Source organism: Homarus americanus, unplaced genomic scaffold (assembly GCF_018991925.1).
Source record: "Homarus americanus isolate GMGI-L3 unplaced genomic scaffold, GMGI_Hamer_2.0 scaffold23518, whole genome shotgun sequence".
Lineage (NCBI taxonomy): Eukaryota > Metazoa > Arthropoda > Malacostraca > Decapoda > Nephropidae > Homarus > Homarus americanus.
In genome coordinates, this window is record NW_024745451.1 from 809,777 (window position 1) to 837,763 (window position 27,987).

A 27,987-nucleotide genomic window follows, 5' to 3' on the forward strand; every position below is an offset into this window, starting at 1 on the left:
ACAATTGCAAAAATGTCAACAAATAACGGTAGCTATAATGGTGTATCCTCTCCTGTTATAACTCCTAATTACACCTTTAAATTGTAATGATACCTACCTTAAGCACCTAAACTCAGTGATAACAGTCATGGTGGTAGTTTATACGTGACTAGAGACCAATTGAAGGTTTTTTAATGGAGGAAATTGTGGATTGTTCTTATGGATGTTATTGTTACTATTAGGTGTTATTTGTTTAAGTGTGGTTGTATTGTTTATGGTTGGGTTGTATAGGTTATGGTTGTTTATGGTAGTGTATAGTTATTGATTAGTCTGGTATTTTATAGTTGGTTGGCAAGTGCTGTTAGCCTTTAGGGTTCGTGTTGTGTAAAGATCTTCATAAGTATATATTATTAATTTTAATTTACAAGTTATTCATGATTCTAATGGTGTTATTTATTCATTATGATGTGAAAATAAAAAAGGTACATTTCATATATATATATATATATATATATATATATATATATATATATATATATATATATATATATATATATATATATATATATATATATATATATATATATATATATATATATATATATATATAAGCACATCAATTTCACTGTTATATAGTGGACACTCGTAATTTGTGCAAATGTGTTAAAAGTGGTTATTTCTAAATTAAACCTAACCTAACCTAACCTAACCTAATCTTAGTTATGAAAAACAAGCAACAGAAGCGTTGATAGAAAATCAACCTAACCAAACAAACCTACCTAATCTTAACTAACTTCCTAGTTGGGTGGTTCCACCTCAAGACCCCCCCACCCCCCCGTATATTAAACAAAGAACCTAATATGATATGGTGTAATATTAGGTTTTTTGTGGACATGAGAGCAACCATCTGTACCGAACGGTTCTTAAGCATGCACTGAGCATTGGCGTTGATAAAGCCCGAGCAGCGGAGTGTTTTGAAATACATCGGTATGATTGGCTCTTTACATCCTGGGATGAGACGTCACTACCGCATTACTGCCAAGAAGACAGTGTAGTGCGCGCCTAGGTGCCTAATTATCTGCCAAACGAAGCATTTGCACAATAAATGATTATCATATCAGAACTCACTGATGAAAATAAAGGAAGAAAATAAACAGTAAAACAAATGACTCGTCCGTGGGTCAGTCGTCAATATTAACCCAGGATACATAACTTTTCTATTCTAATTTAATAGTCCGGTTATGTACAGTAGTCTAGTCTGCCGATCTGAGAATTCACATCTAAGTTTCTTCCAATATTTATATTGGTAGAATGAAGATCGCATGTTGTAGTAATATAAAAGAGACATTGTTCTGTACTTGTGCTCCTATTAGAAAAAGTATCTAGTTATCGCATTGATGGAAAATATCTTGATTGGGTAAGGAGTTTTTTAATTAAGAGAAAACAGAGGGTTGTGGTAAATGGAGAAGTATCTGACTGGAGAGAGAGGTCACTAGTGGGGTCCCTCAGGGTTCTGTCCTTGGCCCCCTGCTGTTTGTCCTTTTTATCAATGACCTGCCTGAGGCAATTAAACACGACAGTAAGGTATATCTATATGCGGATGACACAAAGATTTTTAGGAAAATAGAACGAGATGAGGATTGTGACATGCTGCAGGAGGACCTGGATGAGATCAGGGGTTGGACTAAGAAGTGGATGCTGAACTTTCACCCAGAAAAAAGTAAATACATGAGGATAGGAAGAACAAAAGTTGCTGACCAGGGATATCATATGTACACCACGATCAAGAAGACCACTGTAGAGAAGGATATAGGGGTAGTCACCGATGATAAGCTGACGTTTTCTGACCATCTAGCTGAGAAAATCAACAAGGCTAATAAAATAGTGGGCATTATTAGAAGAACTTTTGTTCATCTGGATGCACCTATATTCAAGGCTTTGTACACTGCTCTGGTTAGGCCACACCTTGAGTATGCTAATCAAATTTGGTGCCCATATCTCATTAAGGATATTGAAGCAGTAGAGAATGTACAGAGGAGGGCTACCAAATTAGTACCACAGATCAAGGATTTATCTTATGAGGAAAGACTAAGGAAATTACAGTTACCGACACTGGCGTACAGAAGATCTCGTGGGGACCAAGTGGAAACATACAAGATAGTGTGTGGCATATATGACCAGGCATGTACAGCAGGAATGTTCCAGATGAGGGAGGCTGACACTACCCGGGGGAACTCAAAGAAGATCTACAAAACAAGAGCGAGGCTAAATCTCAGAAGACACTCGTTCACGAGTAGGGTTGTCAACAACTGGAATGGGTTACCTGAGTGGGAAGTGAATGTGGAGACGGTGGAAAAGTTTGAAGCAAAATTAGATAAATACTGGAAAAATCAAGAACAAGTATATAATTATAGGGCACAAATATCTGCCACACGCAGCCACCGTCTGAGTAGAGAAGAGGCTATTGAGCTGGAGTCACAGGCGTGAGCCTCTTCCAGAAGATCATCTGTGAGTATCTGTGATCATATCTCTCTGAGTATCTGTGAGTAGTTCCTTGAGAGACGTGACCTAACCTAGCTTAACTTTACCTATCCTGACCTAACCTAAATATCTTGTAAACCACACACTATACTAGCACCTGAATTTAGCCTTATCTTGAGTATAGTTCAGAGTAAGTCTACAAATAGCACTTTATATATTTTGTATTTCTTATGCTTGTGGCGACCTGTGGTGTAATGGTCAGCATGTTTGCCTCGTAAATGAGTGGACCCGGGTTTGATCCCCGGGCAGGGTGAAACTATGGGCAAGTTTCTTCATGCCATTTGCCTCTGTCTACCCAGCTGTAAATGGTAACCTTGATGTTAATCGATTTGCGGATCATGTTCCGGGTAATGGTTAGCCAGAGCAGTTGCCGAGTTATCTGAACTTCTCGGACTATTCCTTGACACTGGATCATGCAACCATTATTTATTATTATTTCTTATGTTCTTCCTGTGGTAATTCAAAGTCCAGTCTCTGTATGATGTGTCGTGGGTCAAATGTAGATTTTTTATTAGTATTTTTTTTTTTTTTTTTTTTTACGGGGATTAGTACACCCAGCACAGGTCATCAACCCACAACGGGGCCTAGGGGGCGAAAAAATAAGAGTAAAAAGAAATTAAAAATAGAAAAGAAAGGTTCTATTAATCTACACCACAAAGATGCCGGAAAACCAGCTTTTTGAAGTGAGACATTGCAGAAGACAGAGCATTTCACAGTTTGGCTGTGTGAAGAAAGAAGGATGTACTATAACGGTTTATTCTAGTGTGACCGACATCCACACAGAAACGGTGGGCACCGCTGGCAAGACGTGTGTTACGAGTCCATGGCCTTGCCGAAGCAGGCACACAGGATGCCAAACCGACATCCACTGACCGCTGGCAAGACGTGTGTTACGAGTCCATGGCCTTGCCGGCGGCACACAGGATGCCAAATCCACTGAACATTGCCCATTTAAGTACCCGGTGATTTATTATTATTATTTTTTTTGTCAACTTTTATTTAGTTCCTAGAATTTTATGTATCTGTATTACAATATGACTTTTTGAACATGTTGCAGTCAAGATCTGTAATAAAATTTGAAAGAAAAAGGTCAGATTTCCGTATGAACTGCAGCATTTATTACACTTTCATTTACAATTCTTGAAGATCACACGATCCACCCTAACCTAGTATAGCCACCTAACATGGCCTAATGATTTTAGAGTATATTTATGTTAAGTCAGGCAGATGAGGATGGGTGTGGTTGGATCATATCTTCTACAGTGTCTTGCATTAATGGTTTACCTTTGTACGTAATGATTCTACAGTACACACACCCTGTTTTGTATTTTGGATAAACCTCTGTACAATATTAACACTTTGGGAATATGTTTCAATTTTTGTTTTGTTTGCATAGTCTTTTACAATGTGTGCAGTAGCTACAGTGTTTTGGTGGATTCTGGTACTTAGTGAGACACTAACTTTACATCAAGATTATGTAAGATAAATTGAGGTATATGGATGGGACCATTATCATTTTTCCATATTTTTTTCCTTTCATATGTACAGTGCAAGTATGTACTGTGGTTCTAGGGGATTTCAACACCAAACAGCTGATCACCAGTTCAGTATAAACCTAACCTAACTTAACCAAACTTAACCTTTACCTAACCTAACCAAACTATCCTAACCTAACCTAACTATGGCTTCATGGCTTCCAAAATAAAATCATTATTATCTAGAGTTTAATAAATATAACATGATATTTAATAGACAGGTGATGAAAATTCTTCCCGTCAGCTTTTATAAACACTGATGTGGGATCTTGTATCATCCACTCATTACACTACTGTTCTCATATCTATATAATTTTTACAGCTTTAGATGAGTCCATAGAGATCCTAGAGGAGGTGCAGGTCAACCAGCCACTGGGTGGAGGGACGAGCATCGAGCTAGAGGTACTTTACGATGGCCATGGGCAACAGGTTATACACGTAAGTCTGGAATTTTACTTCTTGTGGGGTGGAAGTGCGATATTCTCTTTTTCCATATCTGAATTATTGATATTTTCTATTGATTGTTTTCCTTTGAACGATAATTTACAAGGATTTTCCAATGTTATGTTGACTTGGAAGATTATAATTCACCGTCCAGAATAAGGGTTGAATATGATAGTTTTTAGCTGTTATATCAGGTACTGTACAGTACAGTCCTCTGGTTGGATATATTTTGCCAGGCTTGGGAAAATGAAATAAGCTACTTGACAGTACATATATTTGTTTGACTTTATCAGTGGTGTACAAGATCACTGGATATGTATGTTTTTTTTGCACTGGCTCATATTGTTATTTAATAAAAGGGTTGTTTATGATAACCCTTCAAAAAATGCCAAATTTCATCATCATAATGAAAAATGGCCAATTAGTTTATTTATATATTTTATTTATTTATTTATTTAATTTTTCTTAATGAGGAATTATCCCAAATGACTTCTGTACTATACTAGTCCAAGTTTGCATTCAGTTCTAAAATGTGAAGATGTCTTATAATAGTCACACACTCATGATAGATATAATGACTTGTGATATTATCATGACCGCTAAGGTGTTAGAGGTTAGGTCCATCAGAATGAAGGGGAAAATGTAAATTCTAGTCGAGTATTATTTCCCCATATAGGAAGCTTAAACGTGCTTTATTATCCAGCTATATAGTTGTTGTGATACAGTGCCGGGTATTGGTAAGTCAGTCTTACTTTAAGGTTAGGTCTTGATGGTAGAGGAGAGGAAGATCACCTTTGAAGGATCCATCTATTCCAACTCCTTCCTTGTGTTTAACAGACTCAGCAGCTGGCTCCTGCACAACAACAGGAGCAGCAGCCACATGAGGAAAGTGTCCCTCTGCGCCAACAGACACAACGACCCCAGCGCCAGCGACGGCCAGTACAACAGTATCACCAACAGCAACAGGAACAGGAGCAACAAGCGGCGCAGCAGAGGTTACAGCGTCAGCAGCAGCGTCAACAACAGCAAAAACAGCAGCAGCAACAGAGAGCCCTTCAGCGTCAGGCAGCACAACAACAACAGAAACAACAGAAAGTGCAACAGAGAGGAGTCAAACGGAAGGAGACCGACGTACATGTGGTGGGCGAGGTCAAGGCACAGAAAACGGGGCGCGGAGAGGTGGGAGGAGCTGGCACACTCAAGTACCGCAAAAGGGTAAGTTCGTCTCATAACACTCGACAACAAAACCTAACTAGCGTATTTAACTTTGGCTAATATTGACGACTACACCGCTGACGCGTTGTTTGTTTTGATGTTTATATTCTTACTATATTTTCATCAGTGAGTTCTGATATGATATTTCTTTGGGGGTTTGGTTAGGTTAGTTTAAGATTAGGTTTGGGGAATTTTTAAATAAGCATTCTTTAACACATTTGCCATAACTATGACAGTGTCCATTATAAAACACTAATATTGCGGCATTTTTTAAATTTGTTTTCTTTAAAAAATCAGTGACAGTGTAGTCATCAATAATTACCTTAATTTTTTTTTTTTCACTAGTCATCAATGAAATGCCTAAAGCAATTAAATCCTTTGGCCACCCACCAGATTCCAGACAATGACGTGGAGATCATCTTCGAGTGGGATGCCGCCAAGGTGATTGCGGAGCGGCAGAACGTTGAGGAGTGGGTGGCGCGTAACGTGATCACTATGTTCGACCAAGAGAACACGTTGCCTTTCATTGCACGATACCGAAAGGATAAAACAGGCAACATGGAGGTGGAAAAGCTCCGTGAGATCCAGAATTCCTACTCACAGCTAAAGTAAGTCATACCTGTACTGTATTGTTAATAACATTATTGGTTAATTAAGGTGAGCTAAGTGATTTTGATGTTTACTTTACTCATTCTTTTCCCCGCACTTGAATAGATATCATATACTTTAGAAACTTGTTATTGAATATTAAAGAAAACTGGTGCATTAACTCTTTGTGTTTGGGGTCCCCTCTGAGGTGAATAAAATTGTCTGGCCTTATCCAAGTAAAATATTAAAAATTGGGTCCCCATATTGAAGGGATTAACTATATATTAATTCATCCTGTTTCTCTTCACAGGCATGTCCAGGAGAGAGTGTTGAAGGTTCTGAAGGGTAACCGCAAGTGCCTGCCAGAGGACCGCAAGGCCTCCCTCCTCCGTGCCACCACGATGCATGAAGTGGAACATCTGGTATGTCTTTGCTCACAATATAAGCATGACATTACTGTGAGATTATAGAGAGAGGAAAGTCCATTATATGGAGGGTTCATTATATGTAAAACCTCCATCTAACAACTATAGAGATAAATGTCTGTTATATTGAGGGTCTGTTAGATGGAGATAGAAGTCCATTATATAGGGATTTCACAGTATCTATCTCACCTTTCTCAAATTTTTTATCTTGATAGCGATTCAACTTTTATTAACTCTTAACTGGTTACCTGGTTATCACACTTAATACACCCAGAGTGGCTGAGAAAGAAAGATTTGTGTTTTGCGTCAAAAATTATCCCAATCATTTATCCATGAGAGAGAAAATACGCACCACTCACTCATTTAAAGATCTCGTGATAATGACATTTAAACCCCTGAGAAAGGATGGGTGTCTGTGTTTATTAAGCCATGTTCTTCACACCTGATTCATCTGATGGATAGAGATGAGCCTTGTTATATATGGCAACACTCGGGCTGGTAACATTGCTGCCTAAACATGGCAAGATAATTCCTTCTTAGCGATGATTTTTACGAAGTAAAAAGTGACCATAGCTTTAGATCAATAATTGTTTTTATTATACAATCTATAATAATAATAAAAATAATGTGTTCTATACATGATATACAGTAGATTCTAGGAATGTGTGTTTAATATTGATTCTCTTAATTGCTTTGCAGACAGCAGCATATAAGGGTAGCGGGAAACGCACTTATGCTGAGCGGGCCAGAGAGCTCGGATTGGAACCTGCAGCTCTGGAGGTCATGCAAGGAACGCACAATAAGTTTGTAAGTCATTCAGAGAATTTGGTAGTGGGGGGGGGGGAGAGATTTTCCACTTTATGGAAGGGTGGTAGTGTAGTGTTAGAGAAAATTTACAAATCTGGAAAGGTTTCTTACAATATCCATCAGAAAATAACTGATGAGAAGATAAAACAGTGAACGATTTGTAAAGAATAAGAAATGGCTGAACCGAAATCTTATCATTTTGTGCACGACTGTTACAGATGAACCGCCAGGAACTGTACTCCCTCATGGACCCGAACAAAGAAGGTCTTCGCACCATAGAGGAGGTCGAACAGGGTCTTCAACACATCATCGCTGACGTCATCAGTAAAGACCCTCAAGTATTAGACTGTGTGCGCCAACTGTAAGTACTGTACACACTAGGGTTCCTTACATGTATTGCTGTTTCTTGTTTATTTACTAGTGGCAAGAAGATGATGAATGTATTAGTATTAAACCCTTGATAACTCGGCATTCAATATCAAGGAATTTCATATAATTCGGCATGTATGTTGTCTCGGAATTTATCATAAATAACTCGGGAAATGCCGAGTTATATAAAATTATCTGGGGAAATCTCGGCATATTTGGGCGCGTGGGAAACACTCGTCGTGCTACGCTCCACACTTGGTCAGTCTGGTGTTTGTTATTGTTGTGGCTGGGTGTGTGCTGGTTTACTGCACCCATTACATGGATGTGGGGGGGGGGGGTGCTGTAGGACCCTAGTATTTTGGTTATAAAATACTATACAGTAGGATCTCAAGTTTCACGACTTAATTGATACCAGTTTTAGTGTCACGAAATTTAAAATCACGAAACGAGTGACATTGAAATACATGCAAATAAGCCTAATCGGTTCTGCGGTGTCACCCAAACCCCCCTACAATGACCTACAACCCACCAAGAAAATGACATTATTGTAATATATTTATACATACCGGTATTGTTGACAACAATATTTATATACACTCATACTGTAGAATAACTTACCTTGATGGAGTCAGTGTAATGCTTGACGGTGCTGATTGATGGGTTCCGAGGCAGGGAGGGCTGGTTACTACTGTTTCCTCCCTGCTCCCTCATTGACACCTCCTCTAACCTTAGCATCAAATCCCTCAAAGTCTTGAGGCAGCTCTTCCACCAGTAAGTCACCCAACACTTCAATATCATCATAGGTGGTGCCATCATCATCTCCTAAAGTGATGTTTGCCAAGTCAGTAATAACAGGCTGGGCCTTGCGCAAGTGCCCATTAATAAGGGCCTACTGACGATAATTAACGCGGGACATGTACAAGGTTTTTTATTCCTCCATAACTTTATCAAGTACAGGGCAGATAAGGTTCCGAGGATGAGGCCTGTTATCGTATTCTTCTAGCTGTTCACTGAGACGTGCGATGCTTGTGAGCACTTCAGTCAGCTGGCGTGTTGTAGGTTCACCAGGCTTAATGTCATCCTCTTGCGTTGCTTGGGGTTCATATTGTTCTTCACCCTCCTCCAACATTTCTTCAATTGTTGGTTGCTGCTGTTGTTGACCAACGATTTCTTGCAAATCTTCAACTTGAACATCCGAAAATCCCGGTGCTGTGACTGACTGTGTTGCCTCCACTGTATCCATTCGTGTTGCCGCCATGAACTGCCTCTCCCTGCTTGCCTCAGTCTGCTCTGCCCAACTTACCTCAGCATTAGCGAACAAAGGCTTCCATGTCTGTAGCACTGTTGCAACATTAATCTTGTGCCTTGCCTCAACAATTCTGTCCACTGTATTTTAAATATTATGTTTCTTCCAAAATTCACAAACTGATAGCACTTCACGGTTGCGGGGTGGTGAGGCGCTAGGAGTCATGTCGTCTACCATCTCCTCCTCCTCCTCTTCTTCCTCCTCTTCCTGGTTATCTGGTAGAGCCTGGTCACTGTCAGAGTGTTCTGCCTTGATTTATTATAACTCGACTAATGACTCTGTCTGCTGACGAAAGTCTTTATAGAGTGACTGATAGTAGAACAGTTTAACATTGCTGATGAATTCGTGGTCACGTGGCTGCAGAAGTGATGTGGTGTTAGGAGGAAGGAAGATAACTTGTACATTAGGGTGGCGTCCAATTAGAAACTTAGTGTCCATGAGCACTGTCCATCTCCAGGATCACTTTAAAGTCAATGTTCATCCTCCAGTAGTACTGTTGGGTGTCAGGAACAAAGTGCTTGTCAAACCAATCTGTGCATAAAGATGATGTAACCCAAGCTTTCTTATTAGATGTCCAATAAACTGTGACATATTGGCATGACGGTAGGCTCTAGGACGGGCAGCACGGTTAACAACCAGGGGTTTCATCAAGCAATCTCCACTTGCATTAGCTGTGAGTAAAACTGTAATCCTGTCCTTTGAAGTCTTTGTACCCCTTGCCTAGTTTTCATCCTTGGCAATGAAAGTGTTCTTAGGTGAGCGCTTCCAGAAAATGCGTATGCACTGTTGAAGAAGGCATGACATGAGTGATTCAGTGGGACTCAGAGCGTCATGAGGAGCTCATTGAACCCAACAGGCATTTCAGTTAGCCTATGTAGGATGCATTGGCGGATGGCAAAGCCAACTCCATAAATGTAGTTTCTCTCCACAGCAGGCTTACCCTTCCAGAAGAAAGTATAACCCGATCCCCATTCTGTGAGTTGATCCTCATCTGGGAGCCAGGACTAACTAATGGCTACAATGTTGATGTTATACCGAGCCAGCTCTTTTGCCACAAGGGCGGTTCTTCTTTCAGGACGCTCATTTGTGCCAGAATCCAGAAGGGTCCTGACATTCCATGCAGCGACCATAAGAGGTTGTATAGTTTGTTTTTGTTTTGTTCTGTGATTTTGATTGTGTTTTTGACTGCATAAGGATGACCTTACTGGGTGCAGTTGCCCAGTCAGGTTGGTGCTATTTAGGCAGGCTATGTTTAGGGCACCTTTTCTAGCCCCCTCCCCATGTGGGGCGAGGAGAGTGGGTCCTCGAAAGGGCTGCTCAATCTTATAGGCAGGACAAGATTGCACAGTTGCCTAGATCCCAGTGCATTAACGACCATCTTATCTATGCCGCCCATGTGCTGAATTGTGACTAGAGACTCCCGGCAGTCAACTCTGCCTGTCCCCGTCGCCGTAGGACTTTTGGGGGTATATGAATTTTGATGATGTTGAGAAGTATGATGAATTGGATAATGGAAATGTGTGAGTTGATTTATGTGAAGAGGCAGGAGTGCAGACTGCAACCACACATCTTGGCTCTCCCTTTTCCTGATCCAGTGGTGCAAGTGTTGCAACAACTGGGAAGAGGGAGAGTTGCAATGGACTGCCGATAGCCCAGTTTGTTGGGTTTTGCCTTAGTAACCTGTCCATCATGCATTGCCTGCATCCGCTGGTGTAGTCGTTGGTTTCCCATGTTGGTCACCTCTTCCGCCTACACCACCGTTGGGGTCTTGGAGCTCTGTAAGCATGTCTGCCTGTTGCAGGGTTACACCACAGATTTTTCGATTGGGGTTGACTCCCGTAGCCTTATACCTACCAAGGTTAGTAATTACATGTACACGTACAGTGACATCTCCGTTCACCAGAACAATTGTTGCAGAGCACTTCTGAGAATGGGGAATTTCCGGGTAACAAGGTGAATCTCAATGCCGGAAAAAATCCCTCATCCCCGGAATTTTCTGGGTCAGTGAAAAAATTTCTCGTAAGTTCCTGAAATTGTGCATACATCATTTCTTGAACCCGGAAAAATATCCCCCATCCCTGGAATTTTCCAGATACCGTACCAGAAAATTTTTCTCGGAATATTCAGAAAATGCGCCTGATTTTCATCTCTCAAACCCAGAAAAAAAATTTCCCCATCCCCGGAATTTTACGGGTCTGAGAAAATTTTCTAGAAAATGAGGCCTTCGGAATATTTTTCCCAAACCCGGAATTTTCTGGAAAATTCCAGCTTTGGTAATGATTTTCCAAGAAAATTACAATTCCAGCTATCGGAGACTTCCGGTTAAGAGGGATTCCGGCTTTGGTAATATTACTGTATATGGGCCAATAATTTTTTATTGTTGTCTTTTTTTAGGGGGGAGAAGTACCTCACTATGTCAGAATTTGGGATAATTCGACAAGGCCAAAGCCCCATACGTGCCGAGTTATCAAGGTTTACTTAGTAGTAATATGATGTGAAAAAGATCTTTAGTGGCCTGGGGTTCACAAGCTTCAGGTTTTGGTTATGGCTCTGAGTCTGTCTTTAGTATGTGAGACTTAATACTTTAATCTTGTTAAATGTGTGGACTCTTGGTACTGTAACTATTTGGAGTCCTGGTAACATTTCACCTGTTATATTCTATGTTATATGAGTACCAGTTGTTGGGCAGATATAATAAAATGCATTTAGTGTTATCTAAGAATAGAATGTACAGTAAAAGTCCAAAAATCCGGATGCTAGAAATCCGGACCACCCGAGAATCCGGACTTTTCGAAAACTCACTTTTTTTTTTTTTAATTAGCGGGCTTTTGTGTGTATGTGCGCATGCATGAGCGCCACAGCTGCACAGCAACAACAAACGACCACGCGGTGGCCACTTTAAAACGAGCAATCAAACTGTGACAACGTATGTAATTTTGAGTCCTACTCTTTCCATTAACAGAGTACTGTACAAGCCCATAATAATGGCTCCTAAAGTAGATAAACTTTGTTGTATGAAGAGAAAGAAGAACACGTTGAAATTGAGTGACAAACTTGAAATAATTAAGAAACTAGAACGTGGTGGGAGCAATACTGTTCTAATGGAAACATACGACATTGGAAAGTCTATAATTTGATATAAAAAAGGCAAAGAATAAAATTCTAGAATTCACAGCTTTTTCCATAAAACTGCTCGTTTTGATGAATGAAGCATCTTATATTTGCTAATGAATAAACTATCAAAATGTACCTGTTCATCTCATTCTTTATTCCTCCTTAAATTTGAATTTTAAAAGCACTGCCTGAGAATCCGGAAAATCCGAAAATCCGGACCGACCCAATCCCCAAGCAGTCCGGATTTTTGGACTTCTTCTGTATGTGAGAATTATAATGTAAAATTTTTTATTTGTTGACCCCTCAGATGCATGAGCAGCATGAATTGAAAGTTCCATTGTGAAATTTTTAGTGTCACCAATAGTTATGAAATGATGTCACTTCTCTTTCTTGATGTAATTAACACAAAACATTCCTTGTTAATTTTTGGAATACACAGGGGTACCCGGGTTACAAACGGGTTCTGTTGCTGAGGACGTTCTTAAGTCGGAACACGAGCCATGTGCATACCTTACTTACAGAACAATGTTTAAAATCCCACTATATCATAGTCTTAAGTCCTTATATACATCTAAAATCACTTAATTTAAGACAAAAGAAGAAATGGAATGATAAAACACAGTTAATGAACATAAAAAAGTAATCAGGTAAATAAAATACAGTACTGTAAATTTCAAGTTAAACCCCGTTCGTATCGGCAGGTTTTCGTACGTTGGACATCCGCAAGTCGGGGACCCCCTGTCATTTAGTCTTTTAGATAAGTTTATTATTGGTCAACTTGTGTAAGAAGGAAAGTAGCTTTGAAGAAACTTGGACTTACATTTTTTTAGATACACCGCGACTCCTGTTGTCTCGATACGATTGTCAGAATCCTTCGTCCGTTGTCATATTATCTCACACAAAATCGTAAAAGATATTTTGTTGACCGAGTGTACACAAACAATTGTGGAATGAAAGGTGTTATCCTGAAAATAAATTAATCAAAGTGTTTATTGTCTGCTGCAGTATGAAGCTCTGTAAGCCGTTGCTGGAGTGTGGTAAAGCACGCAAGCAGCAGAAGAGAGACCAGGGCAAGATGGTGAGCCGGGGACCAGGACCAAGTGATGACCTCTGTGCCAAATATCAAAACTACTTTGAGTATAAGAACCTTGCATGGCACACCAAGCCTCATGCTGTGAGTTCTCGGCTTAACGACTGTTTTTAAATAAAGTTATATTATTTTATCTTGTTATTCTCCATTTAATAAGAAGAAGTGACTGCTTGTGGAAGTAGTAGTTACATTAGAAAGGAAGATTTTTATCATAATTATATAAAGTAATTGATTATGGCTTAGGAATAGCTTACCAGCACACAGCTAGGTGCTTCCCTTTGTTGCTCTGGGGATATAAGGCTGGTAACCCCCACCTGATATTCATTATACTGTATTCAGTTAGCAAATTGAGGAGAGACAGTAGAAAATTGACTAAGGTATTGAAGTAATTGTTGTTTTGTAAATATATTTTCACCCTGAGCAACTTTGTGTGAATGTATATTTTGTTGTCAGATGCTGGCCATGAACCGGGGTGAACATCAGGGAGTTTTGTCTGTGAAGATCGTTATCCCAGACAACACCTATGTTCACTTTTTCAATTTCTGCCAACAAAAGTGGTTAGGACTCGCCCCACCCCACTATTACCGCACACAGCTGGTCATGATGAGTATAGAGGACAGTTGGGAGAGACTTGGTAAGTACAACAATGGCTTAGTAAGTAACGTTTTATATCTGTGGTTTTATTGAACTCTGTAAAGAGGAACAAGTTCTCAGAAAATGTATTACAAAAAGTACCAGTACAGGTGCTCCTCTACTTAAGAACATTCAACTTACAAACTTTCAGAGATACAAACATCATCACTGAGGGGGTTTACCTGCCAGAACAGGTGTTTAATGTGGATGAGACTGGATTATTTGCAAGAAAATTCCAGATAGAACAAACATTACCAAAGAGGAGAAGAGTGAGCCAGGTTTTAAGGCTGTATTAAAGGGTATAGCTGTACTAAATATCCATAATCTTTTCATTTCTTACAATATGTTTGGTATCTACAAGAGTAAAGTTGGACTTACAAACAAGCCTCAGGAACGTAACTTGTTTGTAAGTAGAGGAGCACCTGTATTGATTTGTATTTTTCTTTAAGAAAGATGTTTTTAATCATTTATTGAAACTATGGTTATAAATGTTCTAATGTAAGACAAGGTTTTAGAAAATGAGTTTCGTAGTTTCTGTACATTTTGTACTTATTATAAAAATACATTAGAGTTTGATAATACAGTACAGTTCTGTAATAATGTAGGTTATTTACTCGGTGAAAAGCTTGCCATTTACAGTTCTGTTATGTGTGTAGTTCTGTACATTTACTTATCAATGTACTATTGTGGGTACTAGTCAGAGCCAGACTGGGAACTGAGCTTGGTGTCCAGTGATAATACAAATATTAAATAATAGTACTGTATCACCTTTCCCCGAGATGAATAATGATTTATTTTGCAACAATTGATCGGATACATGGTTTTCATTTTTCCATCTAGTCAAACCGTTCATGCAGAGGCAGATTCGCAGCGAGTTAACAGAGATGGCAGAGATTGCTTCTGTTGAGGTGTTTGCTGCTAACCTGAGGAAGCTGCTCCTTACACCACCAGTGAGGGGGAAGACAGTACTTGCCATTGATCCTGGTGAGTCACTTGTGTCCAGGAAGTTCTATTAACCCTTAAGTGGAGAGGCTATAACATTTGCCAAAGAAAACAATGTGTATATTTTGGAATCCTCAAGGATAAAAATTTTATGATTATTTTGATTCCTGCAGGTTATGCAAATGGCTGCAAGATAGGTGTCACGAATGCCACCGGAGACCAGCTTCTCACAACCACCATTTATCCATTCCGTGGCAAAGAACATCTACAGGCAGAGGATTGGTGTAAGGACCACAATGCAAGAACACTCAGGGAAATTGTCCACAAATTTGGGTAAGATCAGAGATGGGTTTTGTGGGTAAGAATCCAATGCTTTTCTTTTTTTACAGTACAGTAATAGAGTATTAGTTTGTACTGTAGGGGGAATATTCTACCTGATGGCTCCCTTTTATTAGTGGATAAGACAATTTTTTTAAGCTAGTTCCTTTATTTGTGTCATAACCTGTTTTTACAATTTTTTATTGGGTATTTTATGAGCAATTTGAAAAACAAAATTAAAAATAAAAGGTTTCCATAATTATTACAGTACCAACATATGGTAACCCTTCCCTTCCCCACACATGAAGCAGTGCTGTATTAAACACAGATATTTCTATCCCAGTTAACAAACAACAAGCAAAGTATCGTAACGAACTACTCTCAGAGTTCTCTCACATCTATAGAGTCGTGGAAACTCATTATGAGAAATTTGTGGAAATTTTAAATATTCTTAGAATATTAATATGATAAGGTCCCCGTTGAGGAACTATTTCAGAGTAGCTTACACGGATCTGTAAGGTGATGTAACATGCCACTAGACAAGTCTCCCAGGAAGTTTTTTATTATGTGCAGAACCTTAATGTGTATGTGAATCATTTCATACCCTTATCTATTAATTGGGATTTCATAATTCATTCCTTTATGTGTTAGTATGTTACTGTGGCTAGAGATGTTTGTCTTAATACAGTCTTTCTAACTATGTCTTAATTCTCTCATGAAGGTGTGAGCTGTTTGCTGTGGGTAACGGAACTGGCTGCCGGGAGACGGAGACTTATTTAACTCGTTTGATAGCTCAAAAGTGTTTTGACCCCTACAATGTCCAGTACACCATTATCAATGAAACTGGTGCTTCTCAGTATTCTTGCTCTCCTGAGGCTAGAACAGAGTTCCCTGGACTTGACCCTAATCATATTAGTGCTTGTGAGTGTAAATGCCATTTCCTGTCTTATGACAACATATATACAGTATACAGTACAGTACTCTTATATAACCCAAAACCTTCAAATGTTCAGCTTCTGTACATCTTTTTCACAGAAGACTTATTATTTTTATATATATTTTTTGTTTATAGTTTGTGGGAAATAAGATACTAGTGTAAAGTGAGCAGCCAGTAAATTAAGAAGTGGGGTGCTGATGTGATATAGATTCATGGAAGAATAAATCAAAACTTTAAAAGAGATATGGGAGCAGGAGGAACAGATGATGGAGTTTTGTGAGATTGAAGGAGTGTGTGTGTGTGTGGGGGCATCCAGTGACCAGGTCACTTTGATGTATGGGAGAAAGACGGATAGAATATTTTTCCTCTGTCTTCATCTTGCTCATGGAATTTTATTTATGTTTTTTAGAAAATGAAGTTAACTAATTCATTTGCAAGACTTGGAACATATATTTAGGGTAGCTGCTAAATCTTTATTACTTGAAGATGTTAGATGACTTAAAACTTATAATATTTTTAAGAATTCAAATTGTGTTGTGTTACTGTGAATGTAGAAAATACCTTATATTTTACAGCCTCTCCAGTTTTCAGAAGATTTTATAAATTTTTCTTTTTAGAAAGTATACTAACAATTTCTTCCCTTTGCACATCAGTGTCATTAGCAAGGCGACTCCAGGACCCTCTTTTAGAATACATTAAAGTCCATCCAATGCACATGGGTGTTGGCATGTACCAGCACGATATACCCGAGCGTATCTTGCACGCCTCCCTCGACTCGGTCATGACGGAGTGCGTGTCCTTTGTGGGGGTCGATATTAACTCGGCGTCGGAATTTGTCTTTAGGTATGCCCCTGGCAATACTGTTGAAGTTGATGAGATAGTGTTTATATTGTACTACAGTATATACTAACATTTGTTGATTTGTTATTCAGGTTCATCATTGGTTTTGTCCACACACACACACACACACACACACACACACACAAAAAAAAAATATGATGATACAAAGTTGATCTTGTAATTATAAAACACATCAGACTTTTTTTTTAGATATCCCATTCATAATAAACTGTAATCCTTCATTCTAATATTCCAGAAAGCTCTCTGGCCTAAATAAAAGCTTCGCGCGGCAAATATCGTAGAATATAGAAAATCCAAGGGGCCGTTCATCAGCGGGAACAGCTCAAGTCTGTCAAGGGTATCGGACCTCGGACGTTTGAGCAGTGTGCTGGCTTCATCAGAATTTTACCCGAGACCCTGGAAATAGAGATCAACAGGTGAGTGAGTGGCTGGTTTTGACTAAGAGATATTTTCTGGGGAGTGGATGGCATTGTAAAGTCACTCACGAAGTGTCCTCTCGCCTCTCCTCCTGAAACCAGGCCCTGAGATTCAGAACTCGTGAATCTTGGACGTTTATGGACAGGATAATGGATCGGTGTATATTGCTTCGGGTTCCGCGGCCTGAATCTTGGGGTTCATGAAGCAGCAGAAGAGGGGACATGACCTTTGTTTTGGGGTGACTGTACCCCTGGGAATAAAAGCAGTCATCACCATCTGTTTCAGAGTTTGGTATTCAATAGATCGATTCCAATTTCAAACATGAGGACTAATTGAAATTTTAAGGTTTGGTTATAGAGAGTTATTAGTGTAAGATACATTAATAAATAAAGTGATGAGATTATTTTAGATTTTCTTTTCTCAGCCAAATTAAGAAAAAATACTAAGGTACTCAGAAAATTTGAATAATACAGTACAGAGTCTAAAGTATTGGACAAATTATAGACCACACATTATATAGTATAAATATGTTGTAGACCAAGATGCTGTAGTAGTAACGAAATAAACAAACCCATAAAAATATTACAAATACCAACTGAATTATTTATTTTCCAGAACACCTCAGGAAAAGAGCAGAAAAAAGCGTAAACCCATTTTGACCCATCGACGATCCATCCGAGTCATATCCGCCTCATCCAAGTTTGTGCTCATGGTTGGAGGGCGAGCACAAGACATCGGAACTGAACATTTCATCCATGACATCCGACACTTCATGCAGAATTCAAGTAAGGAGTTAGAAGGTTAGGTTAGGAAAGATTAAAATAGGTAAGGTTAGTATAGCTTACATTAGATAGGTTAGGTTTGGTTAGGTTAGGTAAGGATTTTGTGCTGAACTTCAATACTATACAGTACTGGGAGACAGGTGATAAAATTATGTTATTTTACTTGATTGACTAAAGTCTTTCATGATCTTTCCTTTTGTCATAAATAAAAAAAAAAAAATTATAAATATACATTCTTTCTTATAGATGGTTCAGTAACTATCAGTCATTTCTCTTTCATGGATGGTTCAGTATCAATCAGTCATATCTCTTTGGATGATTCAGTAACTATCAGTCATTTCTCTTTCATGGATGGTTCAGTATCAATCAGTCATATCTCTTTGGATGATTCGGTAACTATCAGTCATTTCTCTTTCATGGATGGTTCAGTATCAATCAGTCATATCTCTTTGGATGATTCGGTAACTATCAGTCATTTCTCTTTCATGGATGGTTCAGTATCAATCAGTCATATCTCTTTGGATGATTCGGTAACTATCAGTCATTTCTCTTTCATGGATGGTTCAGTATCAATCAGTCATATCTCTTTGGATGATTCGGTAACTATCAGTCATTTCTCTTTCATGGATGGTTCAGTATCAATCAGTCATATCTCTTTGGATGATTCGGTAACTATCAGTCATTTCTCTTTCATGGATGGTTCAGTATCAATCAGTCATTGTTCTGTCTGTCTGACTAAGGGACAGTAGGGGTTACACATGAGCATCCCAGTTTTAAATCCTTGTCCCTCTGTTAACCTTTATTTGCTATTTCCATTGTGTAAGCTTGGAAGGGCGCTGTAAAAGTGGTGGCGACGATGGTGGTGTTGATGATGATGGTGTTGATGATGACTACATTGTTTTTATTGGTACTGTACTTGTGTTATCATTGTATTTACATTATTCTCGTTAGTTTAAGAAAGTTTATAAGACTTAAGGACCTATAAATTAAGAAAAAATTAATACAGTGAAACCTTCATTTTACAGATTTCTCTTTCCAGATAATCTGTTAAATAGGGTTTTTTTTCCACCTATAACAGACCCTCATTATAATGGACTTTCCTCTCCATATAGTCTGTTGAATAGAGGTTTCACTGTATCAAGACTTTGGAATAAGAAAAAAGACCTATTGAGGAATTTCTCTTATAGATCAGTTTTCAAACTTTATTTTATAATCTTTTTTTACTATTAGTCATGTTGAAAATGTTTTTTAATACATTTCAAAACTACAATTAGGAAATAGGTCATTGGGATGGATTTCTGATAAGTGACCCATCAGTACCCATCCTTACCGAGTGGACCCGTGTCTTCTCTCATATGTATGGGTCTCTGTCAATGAGCCACTCTCTCACAAATTAGTCTGAAGAAACCTTTTTAAAATCAAACAATGAGCAAAGTTTTTCATAGATATAACATAAACAAGTCACTCTCATATTGAAAATGAAACTTATATTCTCTTGAGGGATGTATAGTGATTAGATATTGAAGAAAAACAAAATTGAGGGCTACCAGAGGAAAGTTACTGATACTTTGACATGTTCTTATGGTACTCTTATGGTCAGCAAGATGATGTTGATATAGCAATAACAAGTGATCGCGGGCACCTTCATGCCCAGTGAAAGTTTAAACGCTCGTGTTTGGCTAGCGTACAGCGAATGAGGGTGCGCCAAGTCCGTAGACTTGCATCGTTTTCCATCGTAAATAAAATGGTCAATTAATGCCTTCCTAAAGTAACCATCGACATGGGACCAGGTTTGTTCCACTCTACGAATTTTTTACGATTTTTCCACCAAGTTTGATGAAAAACGATTGTGCCGTTTTGGCTGCCCAGAACAACAGCTAGTCCTATAGTATTAGATTAGTTCTGTATAATGGTGTGACTGGTATTGAAATACACCATAGAAATTTTAACTTGTAAAAGAGAGATGATTGTAAAGTAAGAGTATATACACATCAGGGACTCAGACTAAGCCAGTGATTAGCAATTTTCAATGGTAAATGTAGTTCTAATTATTGGCTTTTCAATTTAAGGATCTGACATGTCATTCACCTGCAACATATTATTCTTGTCTGTAAGGATTCTGGCACCAGGCACAACTACAGATTTTTTTTTTAAGGATGACCACCTACCTGCTCAAATTGAATCCCTTATTATACTGTACATTTATAATAGGTCTGGAGTCGGTGGCCGAGCAGTGCGGGGCATCTGTACCAACTATGCAACTCATTGTCGAGGGTCTAGCACAGCCTCTTGACTACGATATTCGTGCTCAGTTTGAGAAGCCTCTGTTCCGTAAGGGCATTACTTCCATAGATGACGTTGTGTTGGGTACAAAGCTAACAGGTAAGGAGCACATTGGTTTTGTCCGTAGGTGAGGTAAGCTTTTTTAAGTGATATACTGAATAAAAAAGATCATCACTCCCCCATTTTGTTAACTTGATATAAGAATAATGACAATACAGGTTGGGTTACCCATACTGGTGAAATGGTTTGAACTGGTCTACATCAGAAGGGAAGTAATGATGTAAACAAGAAACATTGATATAGTATTTTATTCTGTTGTATGAGAGAGAGAGGAGTGAAACAGCTTCTGGGAGTTGGTTTATGATCTTGAATTGTCTTGAGTTGTTGTGTCTCTTACTTCCTTGGGTGTATTATGCACTGAAGGCTCTTGGCTTTTTTGTGCTGTAGTTCCTCCCATGTTTAAGAGTGTCTTAACAGAATTCTTGGAGCTCAGGCTGTGGTGTCTGTAACTGGAAAACTTGAGACAAAAATGAGGTGTAGAGATTTTTGCATGGTAGTTTAAAGCTTTGGATGTTAGTAAGCGTGTTAGACTTACTGTACTAAACACTTGTTGTACCTACGCTTAACTCGGCTCTTTTTCTTCTTATGCTGGCAGTGCCTGTCTATGGTGGACGGCTACAGGTAACTTGATTCTTTTTAAGATGATTAGTTTTAATTATTTTTTAATTTGTCTTTTATATATATATATATTTTTATACTTTTCCTGATTATATTAGGAAAGTTTTGGAATTAACATTTTAAGATTTTTGTAATGACAAGCTAACTCACTGAAGCAAAAATATATACAAAAGAGAGTATTTTTATTCCCATGGTTGGTTCTCTGCTTTGTGTTCACTTTCATTCCTTGGTTTTAACTGGTGATGTGCTCTACATCATTCTTCAAAGACCTGTGAAATCCATAGCATAAATACATATGAGGTAGAGTCAACCTTAGCAGCAGGACACATTAGCTAGGTGAACAGGGTCAGATGATGCTCTCACTTTAAGCAACACTTTCTCTCCCAGTTAGAGAGTAACAGATTTGATCTGGTGGTTAACTCGAGGTCCACTAAGGCTTCATATACAGTACGGGGTTGTAATGGTTCAGGAAGATTTTGTGGTTTGTACTTCTAGAAGCATAAAGGAATATTCTTGTGCCAGTCCCTCGGCTCCCACAGAGAGAAGCAGCTAACATGATTCTTCTCCTGGCCTCATTTCACCATGATTGTCCAGTGACTTTACAGTAGCAATTAAGTCAAAAGGATAAATGTTATGTGCAGTATACATTTAATATTATTGAGGAGGTTAAGGTAAGGGTTCAGTTTAGGTACTGCAGGTGTTTGTCAGTTTTTCCTTAGGTTTTCTTCACATGTAATCTTAGTGGATTATAATGATGGTAAGTACTGTATGTGGGGCTGAAATATTCCATGGGGTTATCAGTCTTGGAAGGTTTTGTCTGAACAGCTTGGATGATAAATTTTGAAGTTGAAAGCACTAATTTACATGGTAACTGGCCTGTCTCCTTCCCTTTACAGAGACAAACACTTGTCTAATTTGGAAATGATTAGGATTTAAGATTTTCTGCTGTTTCTGGTGAACAATATTTGGTGAGTCTTGAGGAAGTCTGCCACAGAAACCACAGACATGATCATTTGTGCACTGAGTGGTAGTTACGTCTGTGAGTGTTGGTTATCCTGTAAGACTGAGTCTGCTTTGCCGCATGATCATTACCTACTTGTACCCTGGGGAGAAGTCAGTATAGATTACAGTTCCTGCAGGGTGATTCAAGTTATCCCCCAGACACAGAACTTTTGACAGTTTGGATCTTCCGTGGCCTTACTTCAAGGCTTTCAGATTTTAATGCCATTTACTTGAATTTTTCCACATGTTTCTATTTAAATCAATAACCCGTCACATTTAATTTAAATATCCTGTATGATACTTGTTTCAAACCATTGTTTACCATGCCTGTTATTCCTTTTCCACACTCAAAAGCTCAAATCATCTTTAGTAGTTGTGTTCTGTACTATAGTTTTTATTCTCTCCAGTGTACAAGTATAAGTACTGAAACAACCTTTATCATATTACTGCACCACAGTCTTAATTGTACCACACACAAGCAACAACTGCCTTACTAGTGTTACTGTACCACTTAACTGAATGGTGACATTAACCCTCTCGTGGTCTTTCGACACAAATTGCATCATAAAGCTCTCCCGTGTTGGCGCGACCCTCCCGCTCAACCGTATCTCGCACTGAGAGCACCCTTCCCATAAGTAGAAATGCAGGGAGTTCCTCCCACTAGCCTCGTGGGTTGGTTATCTAGCTTATATAAAAGTGCATTTATATACAATCAAAACCTATTTAATCTTTGAAAATACCACTTTGAGATATTAGTGGCTTAGTATAATGTGTGTCACTACTACACAAGGTTACGTTGACAGTAAAATGTACTACAGATGCTCCTCTACTTAAGAACATTCAACTTACAAACTTTCAGAGATACAAACATCATCACTGAGGGGGGTTACCTGCCAGAACAGGTGTTTAATGTGGATGAGACTGGATTATTTGGAAGAAAATTCCAGATAGAACAAACATTACCTAAGAGAAGAGTGAGCCAGGTTTTAAGGCTGTATTAAAGGGTATAGCTGTACTAAATATCCATAATCTTTTCATTTTTTACAATATGTTTGGTATCTACAAGAGTATAAAGTTGGACTTACAAACAAGCCTCAGGAACGTAACTCGTTCGTAAGTAGAGGAGCACCTGTACTTGTGGTCTGCTATGTAACCTTTTAACCAGTCATGAAGCATCAGTACAGTTTTTGTCACTACTGGAGGTGTTTTGTGTAACTGGATCCTCTACCTCCACAGTCACGTTTAAAATCCAAAGTAAACTGCTGTCTGCTTTCAGTATCTCTTTGGATCACCTGAAAATTACTGGTAATCACCTGAACACTAATGTATCCTAACATAACATAACCAGCATTATCCTAACCTAACATTATGTAACCTAACCTAACTTAACCAACATAACATAATACAGACCTAACCAGCATAACATAATACAATCTAACATAACCTAACCTAACATAACCTCTTTTGTGGGGGCTAAATCAGTCAAAGGTCAAGGTCAATTGGTATTTGATTTCTCAGTACACCAAATGATAGATAATACAGCTTTTGAGAATAACTACCAATGGTTTAAACTTTTTCTCGTGTCTTTTCAGGTTCTGTGAGAAATGTAACACACTTTGGAGCCTTTGTGGATGTTGGACTGGGCAATGATGGTCTCGTCCACTCTTCTAAAATGGGTGGTGCAAGACTAGAACTGGGGAACATCGTGGAGGTGACGGTCATCAACATCGAAAAGGATCGTGCCCGAATAAGTCTCATGTTAGAGCGAGTGCTTGGTTAAACCCACGTCTCTCAAAAAGGTCTTAACCGTACTTCAGAGTTCATTGTCCTGCTTAATGGTCGTCTTTCATCGAATAATGTGTATGAATCAGCCGGCTGCCATAGGATTGTAAGTATAGAATAAAGGAAAAAATTCGTTGATAAATGTGAGGAGTTTAATCTCAGAATACTGTGTCATCATAATCTATGCCTTTGCTAATGGTTACAGTCGCCCACAAAATTCCTGTCACCTCTCCTCCTGGACCACGAACCCAGAGAATCAGATTTGTGAATCCAAAGCATTTATGTTCTGAATAATGCATCAGTGTCTACTGCTTTGGGTTCACTAGTCTAAATCTCGGGGTTTGTGGAGCAGCGGGAGAGGCGACAGGACTTTTGTGGATGACTGTGCCTCTTGCAATCTCACACTGATATTTTTAGTCAATTTTTTTTATATGTACTTCGAAGCACAGAGGATAGGTTAATTAAAGCATTAAAGTTTAATCAAAGCTGAAAAATCCAAACACCTTAGTAGCTGGGACCAAGCAGTGTGCAGATTCCTAAACGTTACGTACAATACAGTATTTATTTGTAATAAATATATACTTGTATATCCAATTAAATGCAAGGATTTATAAATCGAATACAAACATTCTTGATACTGTAGTGAGTTTTATTTTGAGGTTTTGGGTATGTGTGTGTGTTGCTGCTACTGCATGTGGTCATTGTGATTTTCTGATAGTGTGTGGAGCCCAGGTTGTGGTTTTGCATGAGATATAAATTAATTTTTTTTTTTTTTATGGAATGATATAAAGAGATCCATATATACATAAAAGATACACGAAGCAAACGAAAGAAATTTTGATTGGGTGTACAGCTAGACTCCGACTTACGACGGGGTTAGGGACCCAAATCCAGGTCGTAAGTCCGACATGGTCGTAAGTCCGACATAGATAAAAAAAATTGTAATAAAAAATCTACAATGAAATACAGTACAGTGAAAGCAATAAAGAATGAGGAATGGATACAGTGTGACTGAGCACTTACCTTTAATGTAATCAGCTAAATGCACATGGGGCCCCCATAATTTTCTAATTATACATGGAGACTACATTAACTGGAAACGTTTTGGTATAGAAAATGCGTGTCATTTGAAAAATTTTTTTTTTTTTTTTAATAAAAAATCTGCGGCGGTCGTAAGTCCCGACGGTCGTAAGTCGAAGCAGTCGTAAGTCGGGGTCTAGCTGTATATTGTTATGACGTTACAGGTGCCAGTACAGTATGTGTGTGTGTTACCACTATGTCAGCATTATGCGTCATACTGTGCTTTTATCTTCAAATTCTGGTGATTTTTTTCACTAGGAAGGGGAGCCAGAAATCACACCTTTTTCACTTCTTCATTGCTTGAACCACTTACATACCACTATGCCGAGCTTTGATGTCCTTCTTCCACACCCAGCACTTGCCAGTCGCTTATAAAAGAGAACTGATTGATTTCCCAACACTTCATTAAGCTGACAAATGGCAAAGTAAAAAAAAAAACTAAAGAAAAGTTACTTGACCATTTCCTTCTTTATTTACCACTCCACACAGAATTTCAAAATGATGATGGTGTTTTAATTCTTACTCTATAGATACTACAGGACACATGTCTTGGGTAACAGTAATGGCTCTGCAAGTGTTACATTGGCTTTTATTCTATTTATAAATTATAGATGACGTTAACATGCAACTAAATTAAAAAACTTTTTTTTTTTTTTACGTTTGCCATATTGTGATGGTAGAGGAAGCTAAGCCAAGTAAGCAGACCATATTTACCCAACACCTCTTTGCCTTGACATTCCGTTATCTCTTGCATTTTTCACATCCATACTAATTACAGTACTTTCCTGGTCACATTGGCTGCTTTACCAACACTCACTTACAGGGCCTTTCTCCAGACATGATGGGCTTAAGATTATCACTCAATACACAGGAGAATTTGAAAAAGGAGATAATATAGAAAGAATCATGACATAAGTTTTGGCAGATGGGCCTAAAATTTTTACCTGACACACACAGGTGGTTGTGGAAAATGAGAGAGCACAGAGATATAGAACTGGCGGGAGTTTTTGCGAGCTGTTCAGTGTATGCGTTGTTGATTAGACGAGCACTAATTGGCAGAGATGTGAACAAAGATGAATGCAGACAAGTTCGTTGGTTTGTCTCTGTACACGATGGAATTTTGTTTTATTTATTTTTTTATGTTACTATTATATTTATTAACTCCTTGTGCACAAGGTGTGGGGTCTCTCTGTGCTGAATAAAATCGTCTGGCTTTAGTAAAAATCGTCTGACAAATACAAAAAAAAATAATAATAATAAAAGTGACGTTCCATAGTGAAGGGGTTAATTTTTTTTTCCGGACCATTACATGAAAATAGGTTAGACAAATCTCTGTTATAAGAGGTCTGTCTGTATTGTGTTTTGACTGTTGCTTTCCTTTATTAGTAGATCAGCTCTCACCTTGTTGGTCCTTGTGAGCACTGTCTGTGTCTGTCTGTCTGTCTACTTGTCTACTGTTGTTGGTTCTTGTCATCGTTCACCAGCACTCGTTGGTGTGCCTCATTCAAATACTGAAATATCCCATTCAGTGAAGGTTGTCTTCCCTCTCTATATCCATATATTTCTCTCTCTCTCTCCTCATAAGGCAATTCTCAATTTATTCCCTTTCTTTTTTTTTTCTTTTTTTTTTTTGTTGAGAGTTGGTGATATTTATTCCCAGTTGTGATAGTCAAAGCAACATTTAGAACCTTCCTGTGAAGTATTTTCAAATGTCACTAGAGAGTTGATAAAAGAAGGTGTGAAGAAGTGTAAGGCAAAACCTTAGTGTGACTGTCTGTACCTCCAAGGAAAGGTCCCCAAAGAATCGGGGCATTATATTGATTGACAGTTCCTTTCAGGGTGATGAACTCTGCAGTCTGTATATTTCACTTTGAAGAGATTAAAGACAGAAATGCAGTTGTATTGAAGGAAATTTAACTGCAGTGTGGTTTGAAAAGAGCTGTTTGAGTGAGGTGTTGTGAGGACCTGGTGCCCCCAAATTGTTGAAAGTTGCCCCATTTTACATGCAACCTCTCATACTCATAGTTGAAAACTTGAAACTAAAAAGCTGTGCCTTGTTGCAGTGTTCTGTAAACTGTTACTATCATAGAAAGAAGACCCATAGAAAAATTAGTGTCATATATAATGAAGACAAGACGTATGTTCAGTATAATGCATATGGAGGTAGTGTATTGCTAATTACTGTTCTAAAAGAAAAATTCCAAGATAAATTAATCTACATATATTGTATAGGATTTATGCATGACCTACTGTAATTGAATGTTTAATTTTATTTTCCAATGATCTGTAAATAAATGGTCAGTTTTGGAGATCTCACAAATGATTCCTTCTTTAGTCTTTATAAAACATGTAAATTGTAATCCCTGATTGATTAGACTCATGTTCACTGACTTACTGAACATTGTAACTTATGATGGGTGTTGCCTATAAAAACATGCTTAGTTCTGAGATGCATCTCTCTCTCTCCCTATGTACTGTATTGGCATGCTTACTTTTATATGAAGATCTCTAAAAGTGGACTTCACACACACTGTTCATATCATTATGCATAAAATGAGAGGTACAAAATATTAACTCTATTAGTAAGCTTTTCGAGCATACCTAATACTATAGTATGTGTATCATACAGTTTTGTACTGTATATTGTATAGGCAATCCCAAATGTGCAGGGAATTAGTGCAACCAAGGATCCTCTTAATTTGGGATACTGTAATGTTATTGCACTGTCCCCTCCAGATATTTTAATTTACTTGTGACCCATTAAAACAGTTGCTGGAATTTAGTTTTTAATAGAAATGAAAAAAAATATATATATGTATTGGGTATTGGTTTATTATAAGGTAATTGTCTTGGATGTAA

At 38.3% G+C, this 27,987-nt stretch overlaps 1 protein-coding gene across 1 annotated transcript; it reads left to right on the forward strand.

The window, feature by feature from the left end:
- Positions 1 to 27,576, forward strand: LOC121878680 (S1 RNA-binding domain-containing protein 1-like). Its single transcript, XM_042385006.1, is given in 20 exon segments — positions 1 to 28; positions 4,378 to 4,493; positions 5,337 to 5,714; positions 6,108 to 6,322; positions 6,613 to 6,724; positions 7,427 to 7,534; positions 7,753 to 7,895; positions 13,329 to 13,497; positions 13,867 to 14,047; positions 14,887 to 15,030; positions 15,162 to 15,321; positions 16,028 to 16,227; positions 16,897 to 17,086; positions 17,340 to 17,364; positions 17,367 to 17,409; positions 17,412 to 17,520; positions 18,137 to 18,306; positions 20,515 to 20,685; positions 23,859 to 24,154; positions 26,967 to 27,576. Coding segments are annotated over 19 exon segments (2,838 nt in total). The 5' UTR covers positions 1 to 12; the 3' UTR covers positions 24,047 to 24,154; positions 26,967 to 27,576.
- The last annotated feature ends 411 nt before the right edge of the window (positions 27,577 to 27,987 follow it).